Source organism: Microtus oregoni, unplaced genomic scaffold, assembly GCF_018167655.1.
Source record: "Microtus oregoni isolate MIOR12 unplaced genomic scaffold, Mior012 000047F_ref0000412, whole genome shotgun sequence".
NCBI classification, from domain to species: Eukaryota; Metazoa; Chordata; class Mammalia; order Rodentia; family Cricetidae; genus Microtus; species Microtus oregoni.
The window spans coordinates 11,224,879-11,246,813 of NW_024543221.1; the positions used below are offsets into that span (position 1 = coordinate 11,224,879).

A 21,935-nucleotide genomic window follows, 5' to 3' on the forward strand; every position below is an offset into this window, starting at 1 on the left:
CTCAGCTTCTTTCTCCCAGCATTCTGTTCTGTCTACTCCGCCTACTTAATTTTCTGTCCTATTAAAGGGCCAAGGCAGTTTCTTTATTTAACCAATGAAATCAACACAAAACAGAAGACTTCCACATCAAGATTTTATTCTGTAATTCCATTAGTTCAATTTTGTGATATCATTATTTAATTGCTATTTTGTCTTATAATGGCATAAATTTTTTAAGGTTTCACAATTAAATATTAACAAGAAGTATTTTTCAAAATCCAGCTTCCATTTCTTCTTGAATTCTCTCTCTCTCTCTCTCTCTCTCTCTCTCTCTCTCTCTCTCTCTCTCTCAAACAAACACACACACACCATTTAGATTCGGTTTGTTTCATATGTAATCTTCTCTTGGCCTTGTCCTCCATCTCTTGTTCAGACAAAGGGACTGGTGCCCTTCCTCCATCTCCAAAACTTCCAGTACTCTTACTCTCAGTCTGTCTGGGATGTCTTTGGAAATCTGAAGTCAGCTTGTTCTCTCACTGTGTCTGCACTCACCTCAGATCCTTGTCCAGTTCTGCTTCATGCTGCCAACTCTCCACTATGCTCATAACCTCCTCAGCCTTTCCTGGGCCTCTCCCAAACACTTCATTTTAGTTTTTAATTCTGTGTGTGTTTTAAATGCATGGTTGGGGCGCTGGGGGGAGCTGCACGTATGAGTGCAGGGCCTGTGGAGGCCAGCAATGCTGCATTCACTGGAGCTGGAGGTACAAGTGATTGTGAGCTGCCCTGTGTGAGTACTGGAAACCAAACTTAGGTCTTCTACAAGAGCAGCACATGCTCCTAACCACTCTAACCACTGAGCCATCTCCCAGCCTTGCAAACACTTAATTTTAATATATCTTTACTTTGTTCATACATAAAGCCACTAAGCAACTCTGTCCTGGCTTTTCTATGTATTCTTAAGTACTTTGCATTTTTAGGTAAAATATGCAGAATATGCCAAAGCATGTAACATTCTATTTATCACTTAAAGGTCCCATCACAGGAACTTACCAAGTGCATACCTAGAGACACACTGGCTTAACCCTCACATGAGCATTTTGGATCTTGCTTTGTTTTCTCCTCTATTTCCCTGAGAAGGAAAGCCCGACAAAGCATGTTGAGTATTGTTCAAACTGACAAAGAAGTAAGGGTCTTATCTCCTTGGGCTTGCCTTCCTAACCACTGTGCAGGGTGGGTGGATGGGGAGGGATGGAGGAGGGAACAGGGAACTGACAGAAGTTCCCTCAGCTGAGAAAGCAATCTTCTCCCCTTTTTCTCCTGAGTCAGATTCTTCTGGTATAACCCAGACTTCAGTCCCTGTGTCCTCAGCCTTCTGAATGCTGGGTGTTTAAACATATGCTACCACACCCAGCTTCTCATAGTAGCTGAAAGATTGAGTGTAAAATTTTTCCTGTGTAACAGATCTGATTATCCTCCTTAGATATGAAGAAATAGAAAAAGGGGTTAAATAATTTTCATAATTAACTCAGTGGTAGATAAAGTATCAATGTTGTTTCCCATGTCTTATTTCTAATCCTTGTGAAGTTACCTTGAGCTGGGGGTATATCTGTAGTAGAATGTGCTTACAATGTATGAGGCCCTGAGTTCAGTCCCTACCATGATGGTGGGGCGTGGCGGGTAATGATAAGTGACCTGCCTCATAGCCTTCTACCCTGACATCTTAAACATTAAAATTGCCTTATTTGTGTCCAAAAACAGTGCTCACTGGATAGCTGATTATCTAGCATATATGTCTGCCAGAAGTATAAGGAGAAAAGAAATAATAATTTATATTTGAAATGGTTTCATGTAGCATGGTGTTTTTCTTCATGAGCATTGAAAATAATTTTTTGGTTTTTTGAGACAGGGTTTCTCTGTGCAGCCCTGGCTGCCCTGAAACTCACTTTGTAGACCTGGCTGGCCTCGAACTCACAGAGATCTGGCTGCCTCTGCCTCTTGAGTGCTAAGCATGCGCCACCACCGCCCAGCAAAAATAAATTTTTTAACACAGTGAATAATGGACCTGAAGTGGAAAAAGTTCTAAAGGAAATTTGGTTGAAATATTTCAGTGTTAGAACCCATCCCGAGTACAGACTGGCATACCGAAGCTCTCCATGTCTTGTGTTGTGTTGAATTAGAGGAATGCTGTCACTCTGCCTCCTGGTCTTATTGCTTGCTCAGAGCCAACTGGAGCAGGCTTTGTAGAAAAGGAAGGACTGGAAGGATTTCTTCTATAAAACCTACACTGAGATGCAAGATTCTATAGAAATGACGATACTGTAGAATAAGTGAACACATGGGTATTATACCCCATAACCTAAGACACTGACCAAAGAAACTTAGTGTTTTCTGTTTCCATAAGTAAGCACATTCATATTAGTGAAATTGGAACCAATAAAAGTATAAATTGTTTAAAAGACATAATTCTTATAAGCTCTGGGCATGCCTGCTTAAATTTCATTCAATTTTATAAGCATATGATATTAGCAAGGATGAACTTGCTGACAGAAATATTCTTCAATAAATCAGATGTGGGCCCTCTTGCCTTCTTGCATGTAGTCTGTGCAGAGTGCCTGTCCATGCTGTGATAAATGTAGCTGAAGGTAGAAGACATTTTTTTTTTGTTTTAATTTGTTTCCAAGAGATGAGCAGTTATTTCTGCAATGGGAACTGGGAAGGCTGTGTAGAGAGGTGGTAAGTCCATTGATTCTGATAGACTTTCAGTAGTAAGCAAGATCTTAAACAAAATTCAGATAAGTTTGTTTTCACATGGTAGCACTAACGTACTCCAAAATAAATATCTATTTACATGTGTCACATTTCAGACATTCCATCCTCTTACTCAGATAGTCTCTCAGTATGAAGATAAAAGTGGCTGCCATGCTCTCCTTGCTTTTTTGTCAACTTACTCAGCAAGTAAACTGTAGACAATGACATGGCTCTTCTGAGCAGGTACAGTCCCTGCATGGGGCATGAAACCAAAACTGCACTCAGTCTGAAGCCACAGTGTCCCAGCCCAGTCATGCAAGGAAATGACAGAGGAGACTTTGTGTATTTTGGTTAGTATCTAATAATTTATAAATGTTGAAGATGTGTTATCATTGAATGCATTTGAAGGAATTTAAATAATAGAGAAATACATTTTTAAATGCCTGTTTCATCACCGAGTGCATGTTGATTCCAGCAGTTTGATTCCTTGTGTTTCTAACACACGACAGTAGCTTCTTAGGCTCAGAGAATTAGACATGCCCGTTGGCCTAGAGTTATTTTCTACATAATTAACTGACAGATCCCTGTGATCTGAAAACAACTGGAGACCATAGTATATGGTAAGGGTAGTAACAGATATGCCACACTGGTGTGGCTGTAGAGGAAAGGTGTCTGGAAGCAAGGCTTGGAACACTTTCAGGAGAGGGAAATTACCACTGTGCTAGTGCTGTGGGAGTTCCTTCAACCAAAAGCCTTTAGGACACCAGCCCACTTGGGCATGATCTCTTCTACTATAAATGCAGCTGTAAAGCCTGAGCTTGTGCTCTAACTTCTCTCACTTCCGGCTGCTAAACTCAGTTCCTCTTCCCCATTCGTGCAGAGGATTATGATCTAGGACAGTGCTCTGTAAGTGTCCCCTAAATAAATAACCCTTTATTATACGTAATTCTGAACTGGTGTGGGATTATTTTGTATCTTCCGCCATCATCTGGCGCCCAAACATGAGGACCAGTCCACATTTTTTGGGATCAGTCTGCCAGCCACGTGACACTTTGGGCACTGACTCTCCCACCCATGGCTTTAGCCGGCCCTCAGACTGCTCAACGCCCCCTAGCTCATGACCCACTCGCTAGTCCACACACTGCTGCCTACAATTCCCATGGTGCACACAGTCTACAACTCATACTGATGGAAAACTTTGGGTTTTCTCTTTATCCTGGGCCCCAATTCTCTGAATCATTTGATCACCTTAATAAATATACTTCTTAAACAAAGCATATTTTTTAGTACCTAAGTAAATAACACGTGCTGTTCGCTGCTTCTAGCAACTGCAACACCTGCTGGCCAGTAACGATTATTACACCTACTCCAATTAGTTGTAATTACTTTACGACAGATAAGATCTGAAAAACTACAAAAATATGACTGATAACATCCAGGAGTTCAATAATTATTTTGCTTATATAGTAGAAGATATTGTGCAGGACTTATGCTCTTTTCCTTCCTATTATTTGATTCTAGGAATTAACTTTGTTTTCAATATTAAAAAAAATATTTTAAAAAATGGTTCAATACTACAGAGACAGATAGCATCCAATTGGACAAAATTATCTGAAATAATTTGTGCTGTTGAATCTGTCAGAATCTGTTGAAAACTTAAGATATGTCCAAGGATGAGCTATTATCTTTACTGAAAAAGTTGGAATCCTCAGTGAGGACATTAGAACCGAACACTGGACAGGAAATTCAAACTTTATAAAAGGCAGTAGTAAAATGATTTGAAAATTCTTTGAAATTTTCAATAAATCTGAAGCATTTCATGAAATTGATGAGCAGGGACAGAAGGTACAAGGACAGAATTTAGCCTCATCGGTACATGCCAGACCCCTTGATGACTTACACAGAGTTTCATCTACATATCCAGTAATTTTCTCAGAAAGAACATGCATGGGAACCAATACATATGAGCAACTAACAGAAATAAAACAAGCAATAGTTTCTCATGGGCTACATTCACCTTTTGTCAGGGAAATGGTGAAATGTGGGCTTACAGCACTAAGGCTGCCCTACACAATTGGCTTCAGTTAATCTCAGTGGTCCTAGAAAATGGACCTCAGCTGCTTTGGAAGTGTTATTGGAGAGAAGAAGCAAAAAATTTTAGAGCAACAGGGGAAAGCAAAAGGAGTTGACATTTCCCAAGATCAAATTCTTGGCGAGGGTCATTACTCTGATCTTCATAAACAGGCTCACTACGAATGCACCTTGTCCCTATGTAGTACAGCAGCTTTAAATGCTTGGGACAGGAGTCAAGAACTATGAAAGAGGACTGAGTCATATATTAGGGTTAAACAGGGCCAGAAAGAAAACCCTTTATTGACTTCTTACAAAGATTAACTAGGGTTGTAAAATTAGGAGTTACAGGCCCTGAATGAGCTAGAAGTGTACTAATTGAATCCTTGGCTTTTGAAAATGCCAACTTAGAATGTAAGAAGATCCTTGGGCCTTCAAAGGTTGGATCAGTACCCATAGATAAATGGATATTGCATATAATGAATGTTGAAACATTTGACTATAGTACTGAAGTACAATTTCCAATGGTGTGAGGAGACACCAAAATGCCAAATATTTTAATTGTGGAAGAATAGGACATCTAAGAAGGGATTGTAGACAAGGAATTCCTAGGAAAGATGTCTCCTCTAGGAATGGCAAAAATAGGAAGGAGGATTCAGCCTTCTGATATATGTATGTGTGGCAAAGGCCAACATTGAACTAATGAATGTAGGTCAACGAGACAGACAAGGCAACCCGATACCACTGGGAAACTCCTTGGGGACCTCTCTCAGGCCCCGATGTCAAACAAGACCCAGTCATTCCCAGTCACTGTGGAGAACATGTTTCACCAGGAAAATTAAACAGTCCAGTGCCTACTATTAAAAAAAAAAACATACTGTTTTGGATGATGGAATAGACCTGGATGATGATTCAAAAACTCTAGTAGGTAATAGGAAATGTATATTTTGGCAGACTTCTATAAATGATCAAAGACCAAAGCTAAGAGTGTGTATAAATGGCATTGTAATTGAGGGATTACTAGACACAGGTGTGGCTGTCATTACTCCGGAATCTTGGCATCCAGATTGGCCTCTTCAAAAGGTGAAATGTAGTTAATATTGCTTTGAATTTATGGGGCTGTGACCTATTGTAGTAATGGAATACCCAGGTTAACATTTCTGCAGTCCCCAAAACTCATGTTTCTGGAAAGGATAGTATAAACAAAGGTCACCAGCCATTCAGGCTGTATAAGAACAAAAAAGCAACTGGCAACCTTCAGAGGTACTAACAGCCTTACTTTTAAAATGGTGAACTGAGAAACCCATATGGGTTAAACAATGACCTTCAACAGAAGACAAACTACAGGCTTCAGAACAGCTGATACAGGAGCAAGTAGATGCTCACCACATTGAAGAATCAACCAGCCCTTCAAATTCTCCTGTATTTTTTGTTAAAAAATAAATCTGGAAAATGGAGAATTGTGACAGATACAAGAGCTGTCAAAAAGGTTATCCAACCTATGGGCCCTCTATAGTCTGTTATTTCTCTGACTTCTCTATTACTAAAAGGATGGCCTCTTATAGTTATTAACTTAAAGCATTGTTTCTTCACTATACTTTTACAAGAAAAGGATCAAGAAAAATTTGCTTTCACAGTGCCTACTTATAATAATTCTCAGCCTACCAGGAGATATTAGTGGACCATCCTCCCACAGGGAATGCTCAGTAGCCTCACCCTGTTCCAGTACTTCGTACATCAGCCATTGGAAATACTATGCAATTTCCTAAATCTATAATTTACCATTACATGGACAACATTTTGTTATCTGATTCAAATGCAGATACTTTAGAAAGAATGTTTGAAGAAGTAAATAAAAGTTTGGCTAAATGGGGATTACATATTGCTCCAGAAAAAATACAAATAGAATATTTTGTCAATTACCTGGGTTACAAAATAGGTTTGCAGAAAATTAGGACACAAAAAGTGCAAATTAGGAGAGACCAATTGCAGACTCTTAATGACTTTCAAAGATTGTAAGGAGATATTTCCAGTCTATGACTGTCTGTTGGGATAACACCTGACCTAATAGTTCATTTAAACAAAATCTTAGATGATGATAAAGACTTAAATAGTCCCAGAGAATTAATAGCTGAAACGGATAAAGAATTGATGGTCATTGAAGAGAAATTACAGGAGGCACATGTAGATAGAGTGAATCCAAATCTTAATTGTATTCTAGTCATATTGCCATCCAGAATTTCCCCTATAGGAATTTTAATGCAGAGGGAAGATAGTATCTCAAAATAAATCTTTTTACCACATAAACCAAGTAAAAAAATTAAAAACTTATGTGGAAAAAGTTTCTGAATTAATTACAAAAGGAAAATTGAGACTTTGTCAACTACCAGGATAGACCCAGCAGAGCTGATAGTTCCTTTTACTACTGATGAAATTAAAAAAAATTATGGGAAGGCAATGACCTTTGGCAAAGAGCTTGTGCTAATATTTTTTGGAAGAAATTAATAGCAATTATCTCAAAAGTGATAGGATTAACCTTATAAAAAGACCTACTTGGATTCTTCCCTGAATTGTATGTGATGTATCAATAACTGGAGCCCGTGCATTTTATATAGATGCAAATAAATCAGAAAAGGCAGGTTACAAACCAGGAGATTTAAATAAGGTAGAACAAAGCCATTATAATTCTGTCTAAAAGGCAAAATTAGGTGCTATTCTCGTGGTGCTAAGGGGTTTTAAAGAACCTCTCAGTATAGTTACTAATTTGCAATATGCAGAAAGAGTTGTCTTGCATATGGAAACTACTGAGCTTATACCAGATGATACAGAACTGACTTCTGATATATGTAGAATATGACATTTAAATAATTTAGGATTCTGTTGACATGAGATATGATTGCTCCTGGCAGCACCCATCTATTCCCAAGAGAGTGTTGAGCACCAAAGACACTTCACTTGGAAGTTTGTCTTCTTCTTGGCACAACTGGCCATTGGGCAAGAAACTATCCTTGCCTTGACCACTGACAAAGTACACTATGTCTGGCCTGGACAAGCAGGATACAAGAAAAAAAGACTGTCAAATCTTGCCAAGACAGGGTAAGATGGAAAAAATTCCTGCCTCTGAAAATGGTCTGTCAGTTACTCTAGGCCTTAGCCAAAGTTGGTTGCTTCAACATTGCAAATGAGACTTTGGGTGACTGTTCAGGCAGCCAGTTGTCTCTGTCATCTACTGTACATTTTGGAAGCTGTTTGATTGCACTTCCTGCCTACTCAAGTAATATTATCTCCCTTCTCAGGCCTTTGCTGAGGTTGAAGATTAGATAGTCATTGTTACTGTCCTCTTATGATCTAGCCAAGCCATTTCCAATACAAGACTTAGACTCCTTAGGATAGAATGTTTATTAAAACATTTAGCATACGTTCCTTGCTTAATATTGTTTATGCTGGTTGTAATTCTAATCTTATACTTGATATCTGTTCCTAGTGTATATAGTTTTGTATTGGGTTTGAACTTTTTTATTTAAACAAATGGGAAGGTGCTGTGGGAGCTCCTTCCACTTCTTTAGCCAATAGCCTTTAAGATACCAGCCCACTTGGGCATGGTCTCTTATACTATAAATGTAGCTCTAAAGCCTGTGCTCGCTCTGCTCTCTTTGATTCAGATCTCGCTTTCTACTGCTAGATTCTATTCCCGTTTCCTGTTCCTGCAAAGGATTGGGTTCTATGACAGTGATCTGTAAGTCTCCCTTAAATAAATAACCCTTTATTATACATAATTCTGAACTAGTGTGGGATTATTTTGTATCTTCTGCCATCATACCCCGAGTGACCCATGAGGGAGAAAGAGCCTGTTCTAATGTTAGCACTAACTTGTAGCCTTGGTGACTAACTAGCAAAGCATCTGTAGGAATTAGGCAAGTGTGAAGCACAGACTTCCATGGTGGCCCCTCTAGGCTCCAGCAGCTCCTCTCTTCCCTGGCAAACGCCCAGAAGTTTCAGTGATTGCTCATTCCCACTTTCAGTGTGTTGTGTGGGATAATGATGTGATGAAGGATTGTGGCTGGCACACGCGTGACATGACATGCTAAGACCTGTCCCTCTAACGGTCAAGAGGTGTCCAACACCAAGCCAGGCTTTCCATAAAGCACAGAATACACCATAGACAGAATACAAGACATGTCTGTGGTACTAAGCTATGACCAAGAAAAAGCTCATGGCAAGCGACTCACCTGAGAATATCAGTGGACTTCAGACCCAAGGACTTGTGAGCCTTTAAGTCCAAGATAACAATGGGTGCCTAGTTCTAATGTGCTACAATCTAGATGAAGCAAACAGAACCAAATACTAAAGAAGAAAAAGCCTGTTAATCAAGAAAAAGCTTAACTGTTATTTTAAATGACCTTTATTGTTTCCTTATTGCAGCATATTGATACAGGTGTGTGCATCTGCAATGGTTTGTTGTTACAGTGTATTTATACAGGTGTGTGCATCTGCAATGGTTTGTTATTACAGCATATTGATACAGGTGTGTGCATCTGCGATGATTTGTTGTTACAGTGTATTTATACAGGTGTGTGCATCTGCGATGGTTTGTTGTTACAGCATATTGATACAGGTGTGTGCATCTGCGATGGTTTGTTGTTACAGCATATTGATACAGGTGTGTGCATCTGCGATGATTTGTTGTTACAGTGTATTTATACAGGTGTGTGCATCTGCGATGGTTTGTTGTTACAGCATATTGATACAGGTGTGTGCATCTGCGATGATTTGTTGTTACAGTGTATTTATACAGGTGTGTGCATCTGCGATGGTTTGTTGTTACAGCATATTGATACAGGTGTGTGCATCTGCGATGATTTGTTGTTACAGCGTATTGATACAGGTGTGTGCATCTGCGATGGTTTGTTATTACAGCATATTGATACAGGTGTGTGCATCTGCGATGGTTTGTTGTTACAGTGTATTTATACAGGTGTGTGCATCTGCGATGGTTTGTTATTACAGCATATTGATACAGGTGTGTGCATCTGCGATGGTTTGTTGTTACAGTGTATTTATACAGGTGTGTGCATCTGCGATGGTTTGTTATTACAGCATATTGATACAGGTGTGTGCATCTGCGATGGTTTGTTGTTACAGTGTATTTATACAGGTGTGTGCATCTGCGATGGTTTGTTATTACAGCATATTGATACAGGTGTGTGCATCTGCGATGGTTTGTTGTTACAGCATATTGATACAGGTGTGTGCATCTGCGATGGTTTGTTGTTACAGTGTATTTATACAGGTGTGTGCATCTGCGATGGTTTGTTGTTACAGTGTATTTATACAGGTGTGTGCATCTGCGATGGTTTGTTGTTACAGCGTATTTATACAGGTGTGTGCATCTGCGATGGTTTCTTATTACAGCATATTGATACAGCTGTATGCATCTGCAGTGGTTTGTCGCATCACACGCTTGTGTGGTGTGTTGAGGGACGACTCACCGAGGGGACCTCCAGGTGGACTATGGTGGCATGCCTTTTCTTCCGTTAACTGTTTGAACCTAGATAAATTGTTTTTACCTTTCCTGTGCCCTGGGCTGCTTACCTGTAAAGCTGGCAAGGTGGTGTAGTAGGAGCGATAGCTGTCACTGTGTGTACCAGCTGTGTCACACACTTTCCATAGGAATATCTAATATATCCCCCAAGCCTTTGAAGTCCCCACTAGTCAGCCCGTGCTGACTGAATGACTCCCGGTCTCCCCAGCTGTAAGCTTGACAGCCTACGGCACAGATTTACCCTCTCTGCCCAGCAACCTGCATTTGTCAGTACCATTGTTCTCTCATGTATCTATGTTACATACATTCTTATAGGCTCATTGCCAAGACATCCAGTAATAATAACAGAAAAATCCCTGTGAATTGCCAGCATACACAAGCAGTCACTAGTGTGACCCTCTACAGTTCTCAGAACCTATCACCTAGGGCACTTGTGGGTTTCCTCATTTGTGTGAGTGAAGTTTGGGGTCTGGTGAAGAGAGGAAAAGCAAGTGAGGCACTCAAGGGCAAAGCAGTCACTGTTGGCTTGTGGTATGTGTGGGTCCAACTTAATATTTTAAATTTTATTGTTCATCATGTTGTACTATTAAAGGTAACTTATCTATCTCTCTCTATACAATAGATAGCTGTTTTAAATATTGCATAGAAATTGTCTTATTTTTTGAAACAGTCTCACTGTCGCCCAGGCTGACCTGGAATTCATCCTTTAGCTGGTCGGGGATTCATGACAGTGCTCCTGCCTCGGCCTTTTGAGTGCTGAATTGCACATGGAAGCCACGATGCATAGCTAAGTGTGCTGTAGATGGCTGGTTTCAGCCTCCTGCTCCTCCTGTTAATCGGGAACCCCATCCCACCACACTGCTCATGGATCAGAACCATGTAGGATCTGCCCTAAGAGGCCACGTGCATTGAATTTCACCCTTGATCCCAGGGGTGCTCACCTGGCCATGGTGAGCACTGTAAGCCAGCTCCCACAGCATATTCCACAGCAGCCACCAACCAGGTACAGAGCCAGGAAAGTGGGTTGGGAAGAAAGGGGGACAGGATTAGAACTCTGCTCCTAGAGCAGCAGAGCCTCTAATAGGACAGATCTGTCAGTAGCAGCTGAAAGGGGCTGTGGGCTGTCAGGGAGAGAGCTTTGAACAGAGAATGCAAGGTTAATAAACATAGGTTGCTGAGGAATTCCAGAAGCAGCCCCATCACAAGTCAGTCCAGATGTGAACACCAGGGAGGTCCAAGTGGCTTGTTCTGAAGGAACTACGATATGGGAAGATTCTGTGAGATGATAAAGCCAAGGACAGCATGAGCCCCATCACTGCAGCCAGTTCCCTACTTCAGGAGACTTGGCTTGGGATTGAGGGAGAACGTAAAGTCAAGTGACCAAAGTAAGAGAGTGGTGGAGGGGACAACACCACCAAGAGCTGCTTTGTGGTAGACTAATAATTCCAAATGTCCTAGGAGATTTGACATAGGAAGGGACTGGAGAGAGCCCAGTGGATGGAGGGCTTGTGCACAATCATGAGGACAGAATTTGGAGTCCTCAGCGCCCACATATAAACCAGGTCTACAGTCCTAGTCCTCAGGAGGTCGAGACAGGAGTTCCCTAAGGCAAGCTGCCTAGCTAGACTGACCTGATTGGCAGCTCAGTATTCATTGAGAGACCCTGACTTAGTGGAGATCAATTGAGGGAGACACAAATCTGGCCTACACATGCATACACGTGCACACACACACACAAGGAGTCGGGGAGGACAAAGGGGCTTTGAAAGAAAACACTGAAAAGCAAGGATTTGAGCCCTTGTTCTGTTAAACAGATTGCCTGAAAGTTGCTCATACTTGGTATGCATTAGGGCTCAGGAGGAGCAGGGCTCGAGCCTCCCCCTGTCTGTTCAGTTTAATTTGAGGAGACATACTGACACTGGGTAAGTGGGGAGGGGTGGGGGTGGCCTTGTGAGTCTGGAGGAGGGGATCACACAGGGCTGCATTTCCCAGCACCGTCCATCCCTCTGCCACCCAGGCTCTCCTCCTTGACACCACAAACCCGCCTCACTTCTGTGCAGCTGATGCCCTGTCCAGGCGGATATTGTCCCAGCTGACAGTGAGCATTCTTGCCAAATGCCAGGGCCATGGTCACATCTGCTTGTCTCTCTCTGCAGCGTGTCCCAGGCTGCTTGGGAACACATTGTATCCAGGGGGCAGCTTTCACAAGGCCTAATGCTTTGAAAAGACTCTAAACGTGTGCCGTGAAGAGACAAGCTCCCGTTGTCTTGCCTTTACTGTGATTGTGTTTGACGTGGCCTGCCTCCGTGCTGTCAGCCGGTCAAAGCCACTGCTCTCCGGCAAGGTGCTTCTCCGTAGGCTTTGTGGTCGTTTTGTTTGATTACTTTTTTCTTTCCTCTAGATGATGAGATGTTCTGTTTCCCACAGCCGCACCACTGAAAGGCTTTCTTGCCATAAACAATAGGGACAAGTCAGGCACAGTCTATTTAAGCAACAAAACAAAACTAAAAGGCTTCTGGGTTCTGCCTTTCTTATGTTTAATAATGGAAACCTCATTTCCAGTAGTCCTCAGCAGGGAACTCAATCCAAGCAGAGTTCTTTCTTTGTCCTTTGCACCTAGATGACAGGAGAGTCTGGACTGCAGCGTGGACTCAGTCCTTGACCCCAAGTACCGACTCAGGGTGCTGAGCGAAGCCTCAGACCACCCCGTCTCCCTCTCTTTTCTTCACAGGCAACTTCGTTGCTGACACAGATGCACTAATCCAGTCATGGGCAATTTTTCTACAGTGCCTAATAATAGAAGGATCTCAACTTTTGATGTGTTCATGGGATGTTGTATTGTTCTTAAGATGCCCTGGGGGCCCCTCCTCCCAGTCAAGCTCTCAATACAGGGCTTTGCAAAGACAGACTTAAGGCTGCCTTTGAGACAGACATTGATTTTTAAATTAAGATCATAGCTGCTGTTAACAGACCTAGCTGTTTGTAGCTGCCCACTCTCCATGTCTGAAATGAGGTGAGAGAGGGGCTAGCCTGTGCTCTTGCTGATCGGCAGCCCAGATCCTAAGTCGCTGAGTCCATGACCTCTGGCTGTAGTCGTTGTGCATGGTTATTCCCCTGCCGTGGGCCTGCACTAGATGGGCAGGAGAGTTGGCTTTGCAAAGATTCCCAAAGGTTTCAGAAGATGGTGGTATTCTTTATGTCTGTCTTCCACAATCTTCTACGTGGGCCTTGCTAATAAATTCTGAATAGTGTGAGAAGTGAATTGTTAAAGACAGAATTCACTTAGGAATGCATTCCAAATCTTTAAATGCTGGGGTTTTAAACACCTTTTGCAAGAAGAGTGTTGGGTGGAAGTCAGGGTAGATGGGGCAAGTGTTCGCTGTGCATGTCTGATGAACTGAGTAATATTCCAAACACACATGTAAGAAGTTGGGCATGATGTCTCAGGCCCGCAACCCCTGTGCTGGAGAGGAAGGCAGATTCCCAGTACTCCCTGGCCCCTGGTATACCTGAAATAGCAATCACCAGCTTCACTGAGAGGCCCTGTCGCAAAGAAGAAAGTGGAGAGCGATAGTGACACCCCATTGACTCTGGTCTCCTCACACATGCACAGGCAAATACAAACCTCATACATCACACACAGACGCACACACACATGCCCAACACCCTAAAGGAATAGAAAACCATTTTCTTGTTTTCAGAATGGTCTCCTTATTTTTTTAGGCACTCCTGTACCATAACTGAGTTGTCTTGTGTAGGCTCTAGAGAAAGTAAACCTGATTCAAGGCTTTGGGAAAGAGAACCGAGCAGACTACAGTGGGCCTAGGAAAGAGCTACATTGGCAAAATGATTATATATGTGAGACATAACAGCGGCTTGTGCCTGAGGTCCCAGTGCTGTAGAGGCTGAGAATGATGGCTCCCTGGGGCTCTGGACAGCCAGTCTCAGTCAGTGAGCTCCAGGACAGCAACTAGAGAAAAGATGGATACTCTCCTGAGGAACTTCACCCGAGGTAGACTTCTGACCAATACACATGTTCACATACATGCATGTGCACACATGAACACACAAGCAGAAAAGCAAGGGACTTTTTCTTTACAATAAAAAGTAAGCTCATGACTATCGTGGGAATATAAAATGAAAGTATTGGAGTTTATTGACTTCATTAACAGGGAGAAAGCAGCTGTTACTGCAATTTCAAAGGAAAACCCAGAGAAACATCACACATGGGATAAAGGGAGATCTCTAGTTTGCGAGTGATCTTGGCCACTTGGCCTTCAAGACCGTTACTTGACCTTTCTGAGGACGGGAACTGTACCTTCTCACTTCTACTCCATATGCTTGACAGTTGTAACGTTGTCCCGATAGAATTGGAATTTAAAGAGTACACTCCAAAAGTATAGCTTTTCCATTAAAGAAAATCCTACAAAGAATGTGTGTGTGCTTCATTCAAGTGCTTAGAATGCTTAGCAGGACTAAATGATGTCATCTCCACTGGTGTTTAGTAGAGCTTCCCTGCCGCCGGCATCACCACTCCTAGTTATTTTGCAGTAAGAACTGAAGGCCCCGTTTTCTCCCCATGTCTTCATTTCTTCTTCCCTGCCCTCCGCCTTTCCACCAATGCTGAGTGTATAGTGCATACTAGTAAATGCTTGCTGAGTTAATTTTGCACAAACAGAATAGGTCTCTTGTTTCCTTACAGTCCTTAAAATTTTTATGCGATTTTAAAAAATAAATATGAACACAACTATTTATTTTTCTTGAGATCATGAGACAAGATTTCCCTCTTCAATCTAATAAATATGTTATAATTTTGTATGACAATAACCGTTTGAGAGCAAAGCAAAAGTAACTGGCTGAACTAATTTTTTTTTTTTAAATAGAGATTTATTCTGTAACAAGGAAACACTGTGGGCTTAGTGTAAAGGAAAACTAATAGATGCCTATTTCTTACTAAACTACAAAGTAGATTTGATGCTATTTTTCTCTTCTGCCCACATATTACCTCACTCATTGTAGCCGCACCTGTGTTTCAAACCATTTGTTCAGATGCATACAGTTTGGTCAGCAATGGTTTTTCATTATATTTAAACCTAAATATATGTACACGTAGTAAAAATATGTACCACTGTTTTACTTGTATCTCTTTTCTCTTTTCATTTCTGAAATACCTGGCTGTTTTCAATTTGGATTGTTTAAAATCACATGCCACTATCAGATTCCTCTATGTAGAAGTAAACAGCATTACTTTAGTAAATATATTTCATTCATTTCTGCTCTGTGGGCTTTGGTCCCTATCCGAACCTCACATAAAGGAGTATGGCCCTGGAAATGAGCGCAGAAACTGTCTGTGGCTTGCAAAGTCTGAAGACTTTTAAATCCTTTCTTTCTTTGCATTAGCCCTTTTGGTTTCTAATTGAGCCATTATTTTTCTAAAACTTTTTTAATCTAGAAGACTAAAGTTAAGCAGAATTGGATAATTACAACTGGTTCCAAAAATAACAAGGCCCACCCTGAGTTCTTATATCTCATGTCTTTATACATTTGTAGCCTAGGATCATTTCGACTATTGGGAACAGCAGACAGGCATTCATGCATTCAAATTGTTCTCTCCTGACTAGTAAATAATTAAACGATTTTAATTGTATGAATTATAAGGACAACATCACCATTTCCTTCCATCTATTTAAAATGTTTTAAAAGAATTCGCTGCTGCATAATATCCGAAAAGAAATTGATCATACTTTTCCTGTAATAAATGTCGTCCTGACAGTAAAGCATTAGCAACCAATTGATAACCTAGCAACAATATTGTGATCTCTTTAGATAATTAATCTTTGCTATTTTCCTGTCAGAAGCAACAGTGCTTGATTTTATGTTGAGCCAGAAAGATTGCCAGTTTTGAAAATTAAAAAGCATTCCTTTTATATTATTCATCCCAGTAACAATTTATGATGGTGCGTTTAGCTGCTGAGCGCTTGTCAACAAACGTAATTATGTTTCGATATAAACAAGATTGGTGGTTTTACTATGCAGCTCCATCTTTGGTGAGAATGTTTTGATTTAGGTTCAGATTATACAAGCTGTGTGTTTATGTGTCATTTTCCCCCTCCTTTGTTAATAATTTTTATTTCTTCTGATAATTACTTGTAGGCAAACAAGCATGCATTTAGGATCCTTGTGTACAGGAGACATCAAAAGGAGAAGAAAAGCTGCCCCTTTGCCGGGACCTACTACAGCAGGTAAAATGAAGCGGGAGGGGAGGAGCACAAATGCAGAGGGCATAAATCACCACAAACAAAACATAGGCGATCCATAATCACTCGCCCTGCAAGAGAAGCATGGTTGCAAGAAATTGTAACGCAGATCATTTGCCTTTACATTAGGATGTATAGTCTTTCACCGTGTGGACCTTGTAAGTAGCTAATCAATGAGACACGTGCTGTGCACACACCCAAATGAGTGAGATGCAGCAAAGCTGCAAAACCCTCCAAAACTGTGTCTTTGGCTGGCTTGAGGAAATTTTCAGACTTGCAGAGGAAATGAAGTAGGCAGATGAACTGACGAATAGCTCACTACCTAAGACCATGTGATTACTAGACCTGAGTGGTTGGTATAGGATAGTCACTGTCTTATGACTATACATATTCTGAGCATATATGAAGACCTCCTTTTGCTCTTGTTCCTCCCTTTTCCTTCTTTTCCTTTCTGAAATAACCAGCCTACCCTTCCAAACAGAAGCCTAGGCTTAAATAAGATGCATGGCATTGGGTAGTAGACATGCGGGCTCTGCAGCCATGCTCTAATTAGAACTCTGCTGTGTGCAGTGTATGAACTTACAGGATATTGTGAAGTGTTTGTCCTTTTACATTAAGAGATGATGCCTGGGGTCTCCCTAGCAACGGTCAGAGACAAAGCTAGATAGGTCACATGTCACAAATGCCATCCAGTTATCAAAAGTGTCATGTCCCAGAAGAAGAAAGGACCACGGGGGTAGGATGGGGTGATAGGAGAGTAGTCCCATCAAAACACATCATGTGCAAGAAAAAATATATCATAGCAAAACCTATTATTTTGTACAACTAACGTACACTAATATAAAATGAATGACAAAAGAGACCTCTCTTGGATGTACTGACTTGAACCCAACTATGTATCTGAAATTTATAGAAGATGCACCCAGCTATTACTGGAAGGAATGTACAATATTCATGAAATATTTGTAATATGTATTATCTCTCCATGTAACCACATTTTAGGTCAAATAGATGTGATAAGAGTTTCCAGCCTCCCCTAAGGCTGGAACAGGATTCCTCGACATTTCCATTCCCAGTGAACTTTGACCTCAGTGGCAGAAGCCACAGCAGGACAAGTCCTAGGAATGTTACTAATGGTCCCGTGTGGCCACAGTAACAAAGCAGAAGCTGGACCAGGCCCTGAGATGTAGCACCTATGTGAAGTGGGGACCAGAAGGGGTCACATGGTCCTTTGTACAAGAGATCTTGACTTCAGAGCTCAAGGCATTAGAGGAAACCATTCATGAAGAACTTAGATCCACACTTTAACTGCAGCCTAAAGCAGTCCTTTGTTCGTAAGCCTGTGCTGAGCATGTGCCAGCATATTCCAGATACTGTTTTTCTCCTGAGTCTGTTGAGACCTTTTAAGATTTGGGACTTTCATTATACTACTAGATTTTAGCTTATGGAATAAAGTTCGTAGGCATTTAATATGGTGGGGTTTGTCATTATTATTTTGGTTTTGTGTTTGTTTAGTTAGTTGCTAAAAATGTCACTTATTTTAAGTGTATTTTCAAATCTGTGTGCAGCAGTTCCTTTCAGACAGGAAGATATGCAGGTATTTGGGGCAAGTCCTTAGTTTCAAGAGAATACCTTCTAACACTAATGACCCAGCCCTGAGTGAAGGTGCTTGTCCAAATGCAGTCAGAAAAGCCATTGCATAAATACAGTTGGATAGTGAGGTTAGATATTGGATATCACTTTGTCCATGAAAATTGCTGTTTTCAAATTCTGCAGCAGAATTAGTCAAAGAAAACAGTGTCCATTGCATCAATACATTTCCCAGACTGTATTGACCTGTAGAATTCCTCTTGAAAAAGTAGTTTTGAGGCTGAATAAATGGCTCTCTGGGTAAGAGCACATGCTGTGCAGATACTGGTACCTAAGTTCAGGTACCCGGCAGCCACCCAAAGAGCTAGACCCATCCACGAGTGCCAGTATCTCCAATGGTGCAGAGGACAGAGACCAGGGCATCAGTGACTAGGGCTTGCTTAGGACCAGCTTCTCTCCAGGTTCATGGAATAGAGCCTCATGGGAATAAGGTTGAGAGGGGCAGTGGAACACCAAATGCCTCGTCTGGCCTCAGTGTATATATACACATGCATACACCCATGTTTGTTCTGACTGTGTTCACAAGTCATTGCAAACCTTCCAAAAGACACACTTCCCTCATGTACACTCATGGACACACTTCCCTCATGTACACTCATGGACACACTTCCCTGATGTACACTCATGACACACTTCCCTCATGTACACTCATGACACACTTCCCTCATGTACACTCATGGACACACTTCCCTCATGTACACTCATGGACACACTTCCCTGATGTACACTCATGGACACACTTCCCTCATGTACACTCATGACACACTTCCCTCATGTACACTCATGACACACTTCCCTCATGTACACTCATGGACACACTTCCCTGATGTACACTCACGTTACTTCCTTTTCGTCAACAATGAATCTAAATGAGAAAAAGCCAAAAGAAAACTCCTCGTGTGAAATAGAAAGAGTCAGAGATGGACAGGTAGATATTGCTTGTAATTCTCTCTGATTTCTCTGTAGTTTATTGTGAAAACAAATAGCAGATATATTAAAAAAAAAAAAGCTTAGCGAAAGCTTGCTGGAAATGTATAATTAGGAACTTTTCATTTGCCATCCCACATTGGATCCGTAGAAGTTGATGACTGTCAGCATGAACAGTTGTATAATACATTCACGAAAATGGCAATATCTGTAAGGCACTCTGAATCCCTATGAAATTAAACCCCAGATCTGATTGTGATGTGGCTAAAGTGGAGAAAGTCCCCCAGTCCTCTTTGCAATTGTGCTGAACAGAATCTAGTCTCTTTAGAAGGCTGTGCCAGCCATGGTATTGGTTGCACATTTATTAATTGTGACAGGAACACCAAATTTATTTCACTGCTTTCGCTTATTTACTGCTCTTTCACCTTTGTATTCCGTATTGACAATGGAAAATGAATATTGATATGGTTAGATATTGACTTTTTTAATGTATGGCTTGTTCTCTTCCTCCTTCAAAGTCACACACTAAAGCCAGTGTGTATCTCCAGCCAAGGATGTAGATTTACTATTGTGAAATTCAGGAGTACTGAAGCCAGAGGCTTGCCAGCAGAGTGCATTCTTTAGTCTGAGAAATGTCATCTGTAAAGGTGCAGAAAAGCAGTGAGCAACAGAGGAAGATCATTGTCACACTTCTTACAGGCAGTCAGTGGCAGTGGCTTGGTCTTAGTTTTTGGTAGAAGTCCTAGATTATTAAGGATTTGTCGTTAAAATTATTAAGTACCATTATTGAGATATGTTGCCAACTATTCCTGGGTATTTTCCGGTCCTCCACACTGAGTTTAGTGCTGTTTGCAGTGGCTGCTGCCTGGCCTGTTTTGTTTGCTATAACCTAAATATCCATTGCAAAGAACACTCCTCCAAACACAATAAAAGCCTATCATGTCTTTCATTTAGGGTTTCATCACTTAAGAAACTGGTTTTACATTATATTTTCATTCAAATCTAAATGATTTTCATTGTTTAAAACCTAAATGCAAAGCTGGATAGCACACGCTGGGTGATAGTGTGCAAACATTACCAAGGTTCTGGGTTCCATCCCCAGCACCTCAGAATAAAATAAAATAAAAAGCAAATAAGTGAAACATTTGACCAACCGTAGTAACCACTAGCATATTCTTACTTCTTGTCCCTAACGTAGATACTGAGAATATAATAGAGCTCACAGTTGGGATAACATAGCTAATAACATCTCCGAGCCTGTGCTGGCTAGCAAAGACTGGAAAGAAGGAGGGAGAACTAATAAACTTCTTCTGAATACAGGGCAGGGATGGGACAGGCACATGCTTGCTGCTACATGGGAAGCAGCCTGTCACCTCCTCTTCCACTGGATGTTGATCCAACATCAATACAACGCTTTAGGAGCCAAATTACTCAACAAGCTGCCAATTAGGCTTGCAGTCAGCTGGATAGATTAGTGGCTAAGAGAGGCTGATGCAAGATTTTCATCTCTTGAGCCAATTAGGCAAGTGAATTGCCCTCCACCACACTCCGCTCTGCAAAAGGGCTAAGGGGAAGACATGCTCTACTTCAGTAGACTCAGGGGACCCAGCAGACAGGCGAGACCTGGTGTAGGAAAAAGAATGTGGCTACATTTGCCACAACCCCATGCAAGGAGAGCATTGTATAAAAGGACCTACAAGATGGATCAGTGCTGGGAGCCAGAGAAAAGGGAACATGACTGTGGGGTGGACTGTGCTAATGCAAGTGTTCGACTCCTGGGTTTTCCTCTCACAGAACAAGACAGAGCAGCAGGGTCTTGCCTTTCAGAATCAGTTCATGAGAAGTGAAGTGGCCCTTCCTTTTGGTCATTTCCCACTGATCTATATGGGAATACAGCAAATTTAGAAATCACTGTCTTTTGTTTTTTTTTTTTTGTTTCAAATACGAGATATTGCTTTATTTGATTCTATTTTCATGAAGTTAAAAAAAATTAAACAACATTGTAAACAATGAGAAAGAACAAGGTCTTTGACATTTTATAAATGTATAATTTTAGAAACAGAATAACCGTTGCTGCCGGCCCCCATGCTTCTGTCCCAGCATTTTAAAATCAATGATACATCGTTTTCACTGTTTGATTAAGACTCGGTTTGGCCATCATGTAGCAATTTCCAGAGATGCTTTAAGTTGGCCTCATACATTTTTCCTTTTCTTTTTTCAATTAAAGCTGAATTTCCGCAATCTTTGTCCCTAAAATCTGTGCAACCAGATGTGTCGCCAAGGGCAGCATCAGACCCTTGACTTGAGTTCAGCTTATTCACAGAATTAAATTAGCCTGTTACTCTCACTGAAAATCTGGAGCTGAGCGAGTGTACTAGCACGGTGTTCACCTACTAGTAAGGTGTTCACTAGCATCTGCTCTGCAGCTCCACAGGCTCCAGGTGGCCACCCCAGTTGCTGTTCTGAAATAAAAACTTGGTTGTTTGTTTTTGAGGTTGTTGGGTTTTTTTTTTTTTGCTATATTTACCAAAACATTAACCAAATATTTTTCTTTAATTTTTTTAACTCAATGGTCCGTTTTTCATGTCCTCCATCCTTTCTTTTTCACAATCTCTAAGTCGTAGTCTGTGTATTGATTCAAGCTGGTACTGGGGTTAGCCAAGGAACTGGCGTAGACTCCAGTGTTGTCGTCAAGCCACGGGTCATGGCAGGCTTTCCTGCCACATGTTAAGGTATGTGTTTCTTGAGGTCATGGGCATCAA

The 21,935-nt window shown here is 41.2% G+C and overlaps 1 protein-coding gene across 4 annotated transcripts in view; it reads left to right on the forward strand.

Annotated features, from left to right (window-relative positions):
* Window positions 1-21,935, forward strand: part of Gpatch2 (G-patch domain containing 2) — a 152,599-nt gene that overhangs the window by 124,659 nt on the left and 6,005 nt on the right. For all 4 annotated transcript variants that reach the window (XR_005972622.1, XM_041635349.1, XM_041635346.1 and 1 more), the window contains exon 9: window positions 16,493-16,581. Coding sequence is in view for 3 of the 4 variants with exons in the window: in XM_041635349.1 (XP_041491283.1) it covers window positions 16,493-16,581 (89 nt within the window). In the remaining variant the exon portion in view is untranslated. The remainder of the gene's footprint in view (window positions 1-16,492; window positions 16,582-21,935) is intronic.